The sequence below is a fragment of the Canis aureus genome, chromosome 5, assembly GCF_053574225.1.
Source record: "Canis aureus isolate CA01 chromosome 5, VMU_Caureus_v.1.0, whole genome shotgun sequence".
Lineage (NCBI taxonomy): Eukaryota > Metazoa > Chordata > Mammalia > Carnivora > Canidae > Canis > Canis aureus.
The window spans coordinates 66761467-66776826 of record NC_135615.1 but is presented as its reverse complement, the minus strand read 5'-3'; the positions used below and the strand labels follow the sequence as shown (position 1 = coordinate 66776826).

General features: G+C 49.5%; 1 protein-coding gene and 1 long non-coding RNA gene across 4 annotated transcripts in view; one reads left to right on the top strand and one right to left on the bottom strand.

The window, feature by feature from the left end:
* The first annotated feature begins 1126 nt into the window (after positions 1–1126).
* Positions 1127–15360, top strand: part of LOC144314434 (uncharacterized) — a 92552-nt gene continuing 78318 nt past the window's right edge. For all 3 annotated transcript variants that reach the window (XR_013380312.1, XR_013380311.1, XR_013380310.1), the window contains exon 1: positions 1127–1227. This is a non-coding gene — a long non-coding RNA (uncharacterized LOC144314434). The remainder of the gene's footprint in view (positions 1228–15360) is intronic.
* CBLN1 (cerebellin 1 precursor) lies at positions 11776–15291 on the bottom strand. Its single transcript, XM_077898501.1, has 3 exons — positions 14986–15291; positions 14727–14846; positions 11776–13441 (listed from the first exon to the last, which is right to left on the bottom strand). The coding sequence occupies exons 1-3, from the start codon at positions 15247–15249 to the stop codon at positions 13244–13246; spliced, it is 582 nt and encodes a 193-aa protein (XP_077754627.1). The 5' UTR covers positions 15250–15291; the 3' UTR covers positions 11776–13243.

Here is a 15360-nt window from a genome sequence, read left to right as displayed (position 1 = left end):
TTATAGAAGTAACAAACTATGTATAATCGAATTTCATTACTGGAAATTATAGATAACCCTGTTCCCTAATCACTTCTGCTTCAGCCTGAAGACCACACACAAAGGGAAAGATGAGATGCTGATCCAGCAGATGTTTGTTCACTCCTTCCATACCTCAGCCCAGCCTAGGTGTTGGGAGCTGTTGTTTGCAAAACTGGGCTGCCTATCAAAATCACATGTGGCACTTGTGATAATGCAGAACCTCAGACCCAGCCCAGAGCTACTGAATCAGAATATCTGGGGCAAGAAGTGGCAGGTGCACTTTAACAAGCTCCCAAGTGAATGGTAATGAGATCAGACAAGTAGTCAGGTGGAGTAGGGTGGGGGGCACATATTGAAAAGCCTTGATAAATAGTTTAGATTTTATTCTAAAGGAGCAGGGAACCCATTTGGAAGTTTTAGCAAAGAAGCGCCATGATCTGACTCATATCCTAGCAGGATAGAACTGTGGCTACTGTGGCTGCTGTGGGGAGAATAGACATGGAGCAGCAAGAGTACAAGTCGGACAACTACCACTGTCCAAGGGCAAGATGCTGGTGGCCTGGACTAGCTAACTGCTGGATTATCTTGAAGGTAGAGCTGATAGGATTTGCTGATGGATTAAATGTCAGGTATAAGAGATAAGGCAGAGGAAAGGATGATGCTTTCCGGTCTGGGCTATCAGAAGATTGGGGTTACCATTAACTGGTATAAGAAAGATTGGCAGTAACAGATTTGAGCAGAGAAGATCAGTTGCTACTTTTGAACATGTCATATCTGAGATGTCCATTAGCTATGTGAAAAGTTGTATATAAGAGTCCTGGGGTTGGGATTGAGGCTCAGTGGCCCTTGAATTTCGGTGCTAGTTTTCAATTTTAGTTTGGAAATCCTCCTGCACCCCCGCCCACACACACAACACATATTCTTCATTCTGGATACTTCAGTGAAGGAGCCCCCACTTGGACTTCACAAGGCGGATAAGATTTAGTCCTGGCCAATCAGAGCCTGCATTGCCTTTCCATAGAAATTGATTTAGAGATTAGCATGGAACCCCTTCAGAGCCAATGAGGTATCCTCAGAATTTTGCAAAGACTTCTGGGATAGAGAACTTGAAGCAGCGACAATGAAAGGGCTCAAGCTTCTGTAGCTATAATGTGGATGTGAAGAATGAAAAGAGTTAAGCACAAGAAAGAGGGAGACAGAGACCAGGTACTAATGATCAAAGTATACCAAAGCAATCTCTGTCTCTCATACTTAAGTTTCTGTTATGTTATGTGAGACACCAGTAAATTCTCTTCCAAAAAACAAAAAACAAAAAAATACCCACCCAGGTGGTTCTGGTACAACACATCTATGAACTGGTATTCAATAATAACTGTGGAATATACATGTCCGTGTCCAATATACATGGTCCTTGATACTCAAGTGTGGTCTGTGAGTTCATCACATGGAATTTTGCAAAGGCTATTAGAATTGGAAAATTTCTTTAAAAGATCCAATTCTAAAAAGCTTATTAGAATTGAAAAATCTTAAGCCCCACTCAGATTTGAAGAATCAGAAACTGCATTTTTTTAACATTTTATTTTAATTCCTGTTAGTTAACATACAGTGTTATATTAGTTTCAGGGGTATAATAGAGTGATTCAACAATTCCATATATCACCCAGTTCCCATTGTAAGAGGTGCACTCCTCAATCCCCCTCTCATATTTAACCTCATTCCCCAACCCCAGCCCCTCTGGTAACCATCCATTTGTTCTCTACAGTTAAGAGTCTCTTTCTTGCTTTGCCTCTCTTTCTTTCTTTTCCCCCTTTGTTAATTTGTTTTCTTTCTTAAATTCCACATATGAGTGAAATTATATGGTATTTCCCTGACTGACTTATTTTGCTTAGCATTATACTCTCTAGCTCCATCCATGTCATTGCAAATGGCAAGATTTCATTCTCTTTTATGGCTGAATAATATTCCACTGTGTATATATATCACATCTTCTTTATTCATTCATCAACTGAGGGGCACTTGGGCAGCTCCCATATCTTGGCTATTGTAGATATGCTGCTATAAACACAGGGCTGCATGTATCCTTTTGAGTTAGTGTTCTTGAATTCTTTGGGTAAATACCCAGTAATGCAATTACTTGATTGTAGGGTAGTTCTATTTTTAACTTTTTGAGAAACCCCCATACTATTTTCCAGAGTGAAGGCACCAGTCTGCATTCTCATCAACAGTGTACAAGGGTCCCTTTTTTTCCACATCCTCACTAACATCTATAAAATCTGCATTTTAACAAGATGTCCAGATGATCTGAATGCAATAAGCATTGTTAGGCCACAAGTAGCTTGTGCTTTCTTCAGGAGAAAAAAGATACCTTTGTGATATTGATTAAATAACATTGCCAAGGTCTGTGGGCAAAAATTATCCTGGGAGCAATAACAATAACTACTATTCACTTTGCACTTACTACGTCCTTTACCCTTTTAAATCTTTCATAGGTATTACCACCTTTAACCTAAAAGAATTAAATATCATTACTCATCTCATTGTATTTTTTAAAAGATTTTATTTACTTATTCATGAGAGGCAGAGATATAGGCAGAGGGACAGGTAGACTCCCCATGGGAAGCCTGATACAGGACTCAAACCCAGCACCCAGGGGACAATAATCTGAGCCAAAAGCAGACACTCAACCACTGAGCCAGGTGCCCTACTCATCTCATTTTAACAGATGAGGAACCCAAAGCTCAGAGACATGAAACATCTCACCTAGTCACACAGCTAGGGAGTGGCTATAGTGGTAGACATCTACTGTTTTTGTTCACCCCTATGTGCATTCCACCTTCTTTGGCACCAGCTGTCCCTGGATAGGCCTGCTCTCCCCAACTCTGCCCCCAACCTGGCTACATACCTGGCAATTAGCTCATTTTATTTCTTTGATTAAAGAGACTGGTTTTGGCAGTGCATCTGGCTTAATTCAGTCTGATATTCATTAGCTCTGGATTTTCTTTCTGGAGTTCTGTTGAAAAAGGACCCTATTCCTAGTAGGGAAACTAGATAGATAAATGTGGGCCTGTGGGGCTGCTGGAGTCAAATTGCCCCATTTAGGGGCCTGGAAATGAATCCAGATATGAAAAGAGGCAGATCCCTGGTGACATTGTTTGAGTTGCCTGGACCAGACACATGTGAATTGAATCATCCTTGGATGTTGTTGTTGTTGTTGTTGTCGTTACGGAGGCCAATATATTATTTGGGGAAGGTGGTACTAAGTGTGGTTTGAGTTGAGTTTCTAGAGTACTGATGAATCCGGTGTCAAAGAAAGCCCTCAAAACCAGCTCTGCTTTACTCAAAGGCTATTTCCTTGATGAGCACCCCCTACTCTGCCCTATAAAGGAGGCTGAAACCCAAAGATCATGAAAATTTACTTGGTCCATGAGGAGTTCACAACGGTGTGGGAGAGAGAGGATTAAAGCAAGCAAGACAGACAGCCAAGCTCCTCACCCTAATTTCTTATCTTTCTCTGCACTACTCTCCCTCCATCTGGGCCACAGGGTAGGCAGTCCCCCTGCCTCAGTTTCTCTATCAGACCTGTTCAGAACAGCCTTGCTGCATATACTGTAAATGATTGAGAGCTAAGCATTGTTACATAAATGTTTGATTGGTAACTCCAAGCTACCTGGATACTTCTGTGGTGGATATTCTGCAGGCTGAGCTCATATGCCTTTTTTCAACAGCCTCAGATTCACATTGCTGCCTTCTCCCATCTTGGGGAGGATTAAGAAGCTGTCTTCTCTCTTGTGCATGTGACTTTCCAGCCCTCACTCTCCTCCTTCAGTCCCCACCTCATTGCCCTTCTTTGTTCCAAGCAGAGTTACAGTTCCAGGAACAGCATCCAAACTGCTCTTCACCCCTGCCCCAGACTAAGGTGCTTGTTTGTGTTTGTTGCAGAATAACTTCAGTGGGAAAAACTCAATAATTCACAGTTCATGTCAGTTTTCCCTCGCTCAACTGCAAGGCTAGCTGAATTAAGCAATTTTAACAACAGATATTAACAAGCAAAAGACTCATTCATTGGGCCTGTGGATGATAACAGACCAATTTTCTAGCCTCCATCGTTGACTTCATGGCTTCCAGCCTGCTTTCCCTCTAGATGGATATAGCTTCAGGTAGGTGACATATTTAATGGCTCCCTTGAGCTTCTAACCAAGGAAAAATGGCTTTGCCCTGATGGAGCAGAAGCCCTGAGCTCTGATACAAGATTGGATGGCTGATTTGCCATTCAGTTGTCCATATATGAATCAAGCCCCTACCATTCCAGCTTCTGTTCCAAACTCTAAGGATAAGGTAACACCAAGGACAGGCCAGGTGCCTGTTCCCAGGGAGGGACAGTATTCAGGTAAATGAGCATTTTGGAGAGATGAATGAAGCTCAACTGGTAAGAGAGGAAGTGGCTCAGGAATGGCCAGCTGAGATATGAAAGAGGAAAGAGCCATGCAAAGCATAGGGATGGAAGAGTACTCCTCGCCCCCAAAAGATCAACATGTACAAAAGTTCTGAGACAAGAGAGAGCTTAGCATATTATAGGGACTAATGGTGGAATGAGCTAACTGCAAAAGATGAGGTAGTAAGGGTCAATAGGGACCAGATCACAAAACAGCAAAAGATGAGGTAGTAAGGGTCAATAGGGACCAGATCACGGAAGCCTGGCAAGCCACTACAAAGAGTCACAGTGCATTGTGAAGTCACTGGTAGATTTCAACCAGAGGACTCATGTGGTGTGGTTTGGTTTATGTTTGAGAAGCTCACTCTGGCTACTCAGGGGACAGAGAATTAAGAGGGGCCTAAAGAAGATTCATATCACAGCTCTAAGAGCTAGTCACCACATAGCTTTTCCTGTGGGTTAAGCCTTGAAAGTAGGATTCTGGGGATATTTTTAAGCTGGAAAGTCAGAAGACCCCCAACTACCATCCAGAGGATCTTGCATTTCATTTCTAGTTAGAATGGCACCCTAGAAGTTATCTAGTTTCATTTCTGGGGGAACAGACTCGCTTATGCCCTCAGCCTGGACCCCAGCTTCTCATGACAGAGATGGGGACACATTTAGGCAATCAAAGAAAAGAGCTGCCAACTTTACAGCCTCAAGGAGCACCACTGTCACTCAGATTGATGCAGGAGATTATTTAGGCCCACATTCTGGTGAACCTGCCAAGCAAGTTCCCACTTGGCCAGCATCGGAGAGCCCAGAGGAGAAGGAAGGAAAAGCACCAGACACTCAGATGCCATGTGAAGGATGAGCTGTGAGCCTGCACCCCCAGCTCAATTGGTATTGCTAACGTGCCTTCTCCCTTGGCATCTTCAGAATAAGCAAATAATCCATCTACCTGAAATGAACTCCTTCAAAAAGAGAGAAAGAGAGAGAGGGAGAGAGCATTCGGAACATTTCTGAGACCTAAATTGACCAACTTTGATCAAGATGAGTTAGTAAAATAGCAGTCTCCACATCAGCTGCATATTTGGAGCCATTCAGTCATTATAAAATCATCTGAACTTCTCAGCAGAAGTACACATTGGGGAGTTTATTTTTGAGTCTCTCAGAATACAAAGGAGAGCCTATCCAATACCAGATCTGGGCAGAGCACACAGCTTCCTTTTAAATGAGGAGAACGAGATGCCCAGTGGCCTCTCCTTTGTTAGTAATTCCCTCTTCTCTCTTTGAAAGTTTCCCTGAAAGTAGGCAGTAATTTCTGATGATGGAAGAAAAGGCTCTTGGAGCCTCACCTGAGTAAGCAGGTTGCTGCTGGCTAGCAGAGCATTCTAGAGAATTCTAAGTTGGGCTGAACTCCAAGCTGGACACTGGGTCTGAGGAAGGAGAAGGATTTGCGTAATCCTTTATTTTCTTCAGAGGAAACAACTGAGCCCACTCCACCTCCATGGTCTGCAGCAGAACCCAAAGCCATGAGGGGATTTTAGAGGTCATTCTGCTTTCAGCTGGAACAAAAACACAGAGACCCCATGGCTAGGGTCTGCTGGGGAAATACCAGCTCCCTCATTAGCAAGGCATTGTGTGGCTGCTGTGACACCTTACCACTCTTCTAACACCATTGAAAAACCTTCTGGGCTTCACCATCATTGTCAACATCACCAAGGGCTTCAACCCCACCCATTTCCAGAGACATCATGGCTTGATCTTGGCTTAAGCAACCAATCAACCAATATTAAATCATATCATTAGGTACTGGAGGAAAGGGAGGGTATTCCTGACCTTTAAGAAAAATAAAATATTGTCCCTGCCGTTGAGGCACATATTGGGGGTGGGGTGGGGCAAGAGCATCAAGGAAAACTTGTGGTATAAGGTCAACTCCAGACAACACGTGCAATTCCATTCAATTTTAGAATAAATGTGGCCATCTGGGGTGACGGTGGAGATTTAGAGAGGAGCACCATGTCAAGCCTGCACTTCAGAATCACAGTCCAAGAAATCTTATTGCCAGAGTACTGTAATTCCTCATCCATCTACCCATCAATCCATCCATTCACTCAAGAAATACTTTTCATACTGACTCTATTCCAGGCAACGTGCTAGGCACTGAGGATATAATTATAAGTGAGGCCAATAACAAGGTTAAGTACCTTTGCAGAGTTCACAGAGTTCATGAGCATAAAGCAGATATTCTCATGATGCAACCAATAATCCCTCCTTTGTCGGCCCACCCATTCATATGTTCACTCACTCGTTCATAAATGTCAAGGAACATTTATAGAGTATCTACCAGTCCTGACACTGTGCCAGGAATTAGGTGCTCTGGGGAACAGCAGATGAGGATTTATCCTTCTGGAGCTCAGTGCCCCCAGCAGAGTAGTGGTCAGGATGTCATCTGAATAGGAGAGTTCAGGTGGTCAGCAGAGAGTGAGGCCCTGATGTGTGGGTGTCAGCGACAACTGTACAAATGAGGTGGATGAAGCTCAAGCTAAGCCTCAAAGGTCAGACTGGAGTCACTGGTCCCTCCCCTGCACCTCTTTCCTGACCTCTTCAGAGTTTAGCAAGATGAACAAAGACCTCCCTAGGCTCTGGGCTGTGGCTACACAACTGGAAGTCCTTTCTTTATAATCATGAAATTCTCCTTTTTGATTTAAGCTACACTGTGTCTCCTCACTGCTGCCTAAAGTATTTTCCCAGTTAAAAGTATTTTCCCAAACAGAAGACCTAGCAACAAATTTAAACACTGCCTGTACATCTAATCTTGGCCTCTTCCTCGCTGCCCCTGCTTGCTGCTATTCCAGGGTCAAAGCTGGAACTCCTTGGGGACAGCCTGAGCTCAAAGTAGAATGGGAGAGATGAGAGCAAGTACAGGTACCTGGGAAGGTTTTTCTGCCTGCACAGAGTCGGAAAGTACTTCCATGTTAGCATTCCTGCCACTGATGAGGGGTGGAGGACTGAAGAATCTGAGAAGCTGCCCTAAAGGGCAGTTTCACTGATTGAGTCCATGTCCTGCAGTCACACCAGGCACAGTTTGGTTTCATTCATGACACCATCACAGACGTCTGTTCTGTGCCAGGCACCGTGGGAGGCACTGGGCCAAGCAAGATCAACAGGATGTGGTACCTACCTTAAAAGGGCTCACCCTCAAAAGGGACACAGACATGGAAACAGAGCTCATGCCCTAATGGGGAAGCCTTCAGACATGCAACCAGAGACTATTCACCCATAGAGACCAATGCAAATAATATGAGCAACAGGGATGGAGATGATAGACACTTATGGAATACAGGTGTCTATTCTGGTTATTGACTAGAGGGAGTGGGGATACAGGTGTTGGGGGGGAAGAAAGGAAGCAGGAAGCTCATTCATTTGGGGAATATAAAAATTAGTGGAAGAGAATAAAGGGAAAGGAGAGAAAATGAGTGAAAATGTCAGTGAGGATGACAAAACATGAGAGACGCCTAACTGGGAAATGAACAAGGGTTAGTAGAAGGGGAAGTGGGTGGGGGTTGGGGTGACTGGGTGATGGGCACTGAGGGGGGCACTTGGTGGGACAAGCACTGGGTGTTATGCTATATGTTGGCAAATTGAACTCCAATAAAAAAAATTTTAATATAATTTTTTTAAAAAAGGAAGCAGGATCCTAATTCTACCAATCACTTGCTCTGTGTTCCTCTCCCTACCTGGTTTCAGTTTTATCATTTATTTGATGTAGGGATCTACACAGATGTTCCCCTATGTCCTGCTTCTGTGATAGTGGGATGCCCTGATGTTCACTGCTCCTTACTGTTGCTACCATTTATTCTGCGCCTACTACGGTAGCGCTAGGGCAGCGCTGAGCATTTTTATACCTTTTAGCACAGCCTTCTCAGCCGCCCTGTTGTGAAGGCATTACTATCCCCATTTGAAATATGAGCAAACTGAGGCTCAGAGAGACTGTGGATGTATCTTCAATGAGGAGCTCTGTGCAAAGAGATCAAGAGACCTTTGTAATCGCTCCTGGGAAACCTTTTCCGCCGAATTAAATTGGCTCAAAGGAAGGTGTACCTGCGCTTTCCCTCCAGGCTTGACCTCTCAGTTCCAGGGCAATGCTGGCCTCCTGCAGAGTCAGAGTCGGTAATAAGTTTCAGTTTTGTTTGAAAGCCAGTGGGGGTGACAAGGACCAGGCCAAGCACACGCCTGGAGTTTTATGGCTGGATGGGGCGAGGGGGAAGGCTTAGACTCACCGACCCGTTTATCAGAAAAGATGTCTCGGAGCAAACCCTAGACATCTAGCCCACCCTTCACACTTGGGAGTTGAGGACAAAGCTGGGGGGGGCGGGGGAGAGGTAGGTGGTGGTGCCAGGAGAGCAGTCTCAGGTTGCACATTAAGCCAGGGGTTGGGGTACGGAGTGCGCTCCACAACGCGTGGTCTCTCCTTCTCCGCTGGGTCCGCAGGGCCCAAGGACCCCGTCCGGGACCCGCGGAAGCGTCCTGACCCTTCGCTCCGCATCCCCATTCCCTCCATCAAGGCACAATTAAAGAACGGGGTGAGGTTCCCTCTCCATCTGGGTAATTATGTTCTCATTAGGCGCCGGTCCACCCGGGGTTGGAGCATTAGTGCTCCGGCGCAGCTCGGGGGGCGCCCTCCGCACACTGGGGACCGTGGAAGCCGCGGCGGGCGAGGGAGCGAGCCGAGGGGGGCGCAGGACCTAGCGGAGCCCGGCGCGGCCCGACACTGCAGGCTCGGGTGACCCCGGCTCCCCGCCTGCGAACCCGCGCCCACCCTGCCGCTCCCACAGGCACTCGGCACGCTTGGAAAACCCGGGCCTGGAAGTCCTATCTGGGCTCGTTGGGTCCTAGAAACCTCCCTGGGCTCCCCCGCACCAGACCCCTAACACTGCTGCAGCCCGAGGGAAACGGGGTTGGAGGCTGGGGAGAGGGAGGTAAGAGAGGCCACGGTGCAAAGAGGAAGGCCGGGAAGAGGTAATCACTCTGCCTTTCCTGGATGAGGAAGGCTTCCAGAAGGCTGGAGTGGAGGAAGTAACCAAGGTGACCTGGGCAGGGGAGGAGTCTTTGAGACTTTGGAGAGGGAGGCTGAATGAAGGGGTGGTCCTGGAACCCCTACAGGCTCTATTCTGATCAGGTTTATGTGAGATGAAAGCAGAAGGCAGGGCCCAGATCTGAAAAGGTCTAGAAAGTTCTAAGTATTAAAGGGAACCACAGTGAGGTATAGGCTTGAAGATGGGCCCCCTCCCTAGCCTCTGGTTGGGGGCAGGGATATAGTTTCTACTGAGCCACTGGCCTTTTTTTTTTCTCTATCCGTCTGTCTCCAACACACCAGTTGGTAGTATCTGGTTCCCTCTCAGCTGGAGCACAATTTTCAGATAAAGCTTGAGTCACCTGTCTCTGGCACAGGTAATAGTCATCCTCACCTCTATCCCAGAGGTGAGGGTGGTGGCCCAATTGACAAGTACCCAGCCCCAATGAGATCTCTAACTCCAACTCCAGGTCTCTTGGGGAGAGCTGTCCACATCTCCACCCAGACTAATGGGAGGCTCAGGTAGTTTAGGGGTGGAGAGCCCTACATTTCCCCTGAGGACCCTGGGACAGGACTGCCTGCTTAGCACTCTGAAAACTTGCTGGGGTGGGCACCACTAACCCCTGGAACCCACTGCAGAGCGGGAGGCAGGCCCAGGCCCAGACAGTTTCCTTGCCAACCAGTGCCAAGCAAGGCCTGGTGGGAGAGTGAGGGGGGAGTAGTGAACCTTGGAAAAGCAGCTACAGAATGGCTTCCCAGAGGAGACAGCCTCTTACTTGAACTGCTCAGATCCCCCAGAAAGACAAGATTTTTTTTTTTTTGAAAGACAAGATTTTAAAGAGGAGATGAGAGAAAGGGTACTTCCAATTGAAGTAAAGAAACAGCAGGTGCAGAGGCATGAAGACAGGAGTGGAGATGGGCTCATCCAATGGCAGAGGGAAAGGATCAGCAGGTGGAAGAAGCAGTGGCTGGAGCCAGTCTGAGAAGGATCTCGAGTGCCAAAATCAAACCTTTGGGAAGACAGAGGCACTCCCTCCACCGGAGCCAGGACAAAATCCAGGGATAACTTCTCTGTCTCACTAGGGGCCCACTTGCTCCCTTCTGGTTCACCTTCCAGCGTCCAGGTGAGCCTGAGTTCCTGGATAAGCAGGCTTCCTCTTTGTCTCTACCCCCGCCTCAGATCTAGCATTCAGGAGACTGCCCCCAGGAGTCAGATCAGGGAAGGTGACAGCCAGGACTCATTAAGCTCAGGCAAAAGAACTGTAGGCCCATGTTCAAGGATGGCTGGAATCTCAGAGCAGGAGGGACTCTTGGAGATTTTTAAATTCCTCTTTGTCTTTATACAGTTGGGCAAACTGAGGCCAGGGAAAGGACTTGCCAAAGTCACCCAGCTGGAGCACAGCCTGGTGGTCCCATAGCCTCGATAGACATGCTGGTGGCACCCTCCCCAGGAAGAGGAGTGACCACCCACCACCCACAGCGAGCAAGCTGATAGTGTGTTAGAGGCGCTGCCTTCTTGGGCGGTGACTACCCACCCAGCCGGCAAGGCCAAGAAGCCCTCATCCTAGGCAGAAAGGGGTGCCCGCTGCACCGTGTGTGCCTGCTTGGAAGGCTGGCTGTTCAGGACAGAGCCTTAGGGTCCAGCTAGTTCCGCCGAAGGCTCCAGTTCTCCCAGATACCTCCCTCGAAAGAGGAAGAATGCGGAGCTTTCTTTTTCTTTTTTTAAAATGCCCCTTTTTAAAAAGAATAGCTTTCTTTTTAAACCTCTCTAGGGTTCTGAATTGCACTTCATCCTCCCTTCCCTGGGGACCAACTATGCCCGGAGAGAACTGTGGGACAAGAAGAGAAGAGCACTCCTCAGTCCTGAAGTCCCCAGCTATCCCCGTGGGACCTGGGGCCTGGGGCCTTGGGGGTTTCCGAGCGCCCAGCTGGGGATGCGGCCCCCAGGATCGAGAGCTCGAGAGCTCGGGAGGAACAGGTCGGCATTTCAAGGAAGGCCGAGTCCTCGGCGAATTTCAATCAGAGAAGCCGCTGGAATAAGAGAAACTAAGAGAAATGTTGCTTATTGTGCTAGTACTACCCCCTTCTCTCCACCCTCCAGGAGCCAATTAAATTCACCCCTGCTTGTCGGCCAGCGAAAAAAACTTCTAAAAGGACCAAAGCCGGAGGTGCCTATCCAGGCCCAGACTCTTGCCCCAGGCCCTCGGAAGCCACCCGCTCCCTGGCGCCCGACCTCCCCGCTGCTGAAGCGACTGGGTCAGACTTCCAGACTTAAAACGAAGTCGTTTATTTCAATTTTGCTTTCACATTATGTTCCGATACAATCAAAACTCCTGGACGAACCTCTTGAATGAAAGTCCTGCGTTGAGCGCAATCACCAGGTCCTGGACGCCCGGGTAATACGGCGGGTGGACTCGGGATTCAGAGGCGCTGGTATAAAACAGACGCTGCTGCTTCGGGAACTGTGGGGCGGCCGGTTGGGGGAAATCCGGGGGCAGAGGCGTGGAGATCATGCCGGCTCCTCCAATTAGGATTATTCCTGATGGCATTTGGACTTCGAAAAATCCAGACTTCGCTTCCAGGCCGGTAGTGGCGCCGGGCCTAGCAAGACTTCGGCCAAAGCAGGGAGCACAGGCGAATGCGGGGCTGGCTCTAGGCCTGGCGCAAAAAGGGGTGCAGGCAGGCTTCGCAAGGAAGCGCTCGCGCCCCGGCGTTTCGGGCCCCCTTCCCGGGTGCATTCTCACCAAGTCGACTTCCCGTGCCTCTGAGCCTCGCAGGTCCACAGCCCGCCCCCAAACCTCGCAGCAGGGGAAGATGCGGAGTTTAGAAAGCTATTCCAGAAAAATAAAAGTCCCATTTCAACTTTATTGGGTTAAAGCAAAATTAAATCTTGGCTATTCACACGTATGTTACAGAGGACGAGGAAGCGTCCGGAAGAACCTCCTGGCATTTAGTGGAGCCACAGAACACGAGGGCATTGACAAGCATCAAGACATCAAGCAGCCTTAGATTTCACGATCACTCCGAATAGGACATAGAAATACGGAAATACAGCCAGTTTCCACTGGGAAGAGTTCTTTGAATACAAATGATATATATTTATATGTATTTTTGAACCAGTCACCCCTAAGGTGAGTCCTTTCTCTGCTAACAAGCAGCGGAGGACACAAAAGTATCTTCAGCTAATTAACTCTTGAGCAGTGTTTTCAGAGCAATACTTGCCAAATTAAAACTACCTCCCCCATTCAAAACAAAACCAAACAAAAACCTTATCCCCTCTCCAAACTAAAAGGAGGGGAGGGGCGTATTAGAGTTCAGCGGGTGGAAAGATTCAGAGGGGATCTGAGGAGGAAGATATTTCACATTATACCGTGAAATACAAAGTTTCTTGTGTATAAATTGGAGGGAACAGGACATGGGGGTAGAAACAAAGACAACGTAGTCTCTCTTTCCCGATTACTTCAACCGGCATGGGAGAAACGAGTTTGTTTTTGGAAACGGGAGGAGTGCGCAGAGCTAAGCGGAATTTACTTCTCCTAACGGGGAAACGGGCAAAGTAGTCCGCCCGACCGCCCGCGCGCACCTTTTACCGGGACACCGCTGGGGAACATGTAGGAAGTTTCGAGTCGCGCCGCTTTCTCGTCCTCTAAATTTCAGCCTCTTTCTTATTCCCCCTCCTGCCTTCCTCCTGCCTTGGCCCTCTCCCTGCCTCCATTCCGGCAATGAGCCAGTCAGAGGGGAAACACCAAGAATCCGGAGAAGGTCGAGTACTTCCAGCCCCCCATCAAGTTCCCCCGCTCCAGCTTGAGGTATGCTCGGTCGCCTTTCTCCATCTGGATTAGAACTCCATTGCTGGCGGCCTCCCGGGTCACGTCCTGGTCACCAGCAAAGGCTGAAATCACCGGCCACCCGTTTAACATGAGGCTCACCTGGGAAAGAGAAAGGCCTGCTTCAGAGGAGCCACCTAGGCGGGTACCGAAGCGGCGGTAAGGACGCGAACCGTCGCGGCTTGGCTAACAGCCACAAAGGGCTGGGAACCTGGGGGAAGGGGCCGGGGATGAGAAAGGGGCTTTGCAGCCCAACTGGGTGACAGGAAGGGTCTGCCCCCCTAAAATGGGAGTCACTTTCATTTCTTGAGCGCGCCAAGCAAATCCCGATTGCACTTTTATCCAGTTTAATGAACCCGTAGGCGGCTCAGGTGCCCCGACACTTTCGCGGCCTCCCCCCACCCCGCAGCCGCCCCCCCTCCCCCTCCACCGTTTCAGAGACAATCGGGCAACTGGGGTTTCTGGGAGAACAAATAAAACAAACAAAAACCAAACAAAAAACAAAACAAAAAAACCTGGTTCCTCCTCGTCCTAGTTGCCTGGACACTGTGGAGACACGGTGGAAAAGACCAGCAAAGCTTCTGGCTGATGAGAAATTTCGCCAGAGCTGCACTCTGTGCTTCATCCCCGAACCTGGGCTCAATTCCTATCCCAGATCCAGCCGTGCGGCCGCTGCCTGGTTTTGTTTTTGCCCTTGGGTGGCATCAGCAGCCAAAGGCCCAGCGCCCTCTCCCTGGCCGCCGTGCACCCTGCCTTCTGTCGGCCCAAAGGAAACCTGGACACCTTCAGGAACCTGGAGAGCTGGTGAGTGCTGGCTGGAGCCCAGCTAGAGCCCAGAGGGAGTAGCATTACACCCCCACCATTCTCTCTCCACCCTTCAACCGCTTTGGGCTCCGGTGCTGGTAGTTCAAAACCCCAGAGTCGGTCCCCAAGCGATGCCAGGAGCCCCCTGAGCATGGTACTGAAGGCAAGTACACAGGAGTCCAGGCTGTCAAGCTGGGACAGGGGGTGGGGATCCTGCCTGTGGTGCTGAAGGCCGGTGTCAGGAAGCTGCTGGACGGAGGGAACTGTCTCTGATGCTAGCCAGCAACCACTATGGGAAATCCCTAGAGTCCCATCCGAAAGGGGGAGAACCTCTTTGGAGGGGCCCAGAAGGCAAGGCAGGGAAACTCTGTGCGGGAGGGGATTAAGGTTCCAAGCGCCGGTGAGAGAAGCCAGAGACAGTCGAAGCCACAGAACTGTGAGGCCCTGCGACTCGTCCATCCAAGTAACCCCAGGCACATGCAGCTGCCCCTCTATCTCCCACCCCTCCCTACACGGCCCGCTCACTCCGCTGGCTAACAGCCCCCTCCCGGGCCCGGGGCCTGACCCAGACGCGGTGGCTGACCTGAATGGTCTGTCTGTTGTAGACTTTAACCACGTGGAAGTTAAAACTGTAGATCCCTTTGCGCGGGGCGATGAAAGTGCTGCGTTCTGAATCAAAGTTGTTCCCGATGTTCACTAGTACCTATAACGAGACGGGAACGAAGGGGGGTAGACAAGAGTCAGTCCCGGACTCCTGTCCCCGAGCCTCTGCGGAGCCTTGGAGTGGATCGAACATCAGCCTTCCACGTCTCCCCCCAAGCCAATCTGCGCGGAGCACTCACCTGGTCAAAGTAGATGATCATAGTGCGATTACTCATCTCGGACGGCTCGTGGTTGGTGCTTCTGATGGCAGAGAAAGCCACCTTGGCGCTGCCGGAGCGCACCGAGATGCCCAGAGCTGTGCCCGTGGGATCGGACGTGGGGTTGGAGTCGCACACCACCAGGCACTTGCCTTCCAGCACGATGGGCTCCGTCTCATTCTGCCCGCGGGCCGGGCCCGCCAGCCACGCAGCCCCCAGCAGCAGCAGCTCCACGACGCCCAGCATCGCGGCGCCGGCGCCCACCCCGCCCCCCACCCCGGGGGCTGCTTGCGCCAGCCGCCCCCCCCGCCCCAGCCCCACTCCGAAGCCCCCTCCTCGGCTCCGTGCGCAGCTTCG

Coding starts and splice junctions, on each gene's coding strand:
- CBLN1 (XM_077898501.1), bottom strand. CDS start 15,249: ATGCTGGGCGTCGTGGAGCTGCTGCTGCTGGGGGCTGCGTGGCTGGCG. Junction 14,847..14,985: donor TGATCATCTACTTTGACCAG/GTGAGTGCTCCG, acceptor GTCTCGTTATAG/GTACTAGTGAACATCGGGAA. Junction 13,442..14,726: donor ACAACAGACAGACCATTCAG/GTCAGCCACCGC, acceptor TCTCTTTCCCAG/GTGAGCCTCATGTTAAACGG.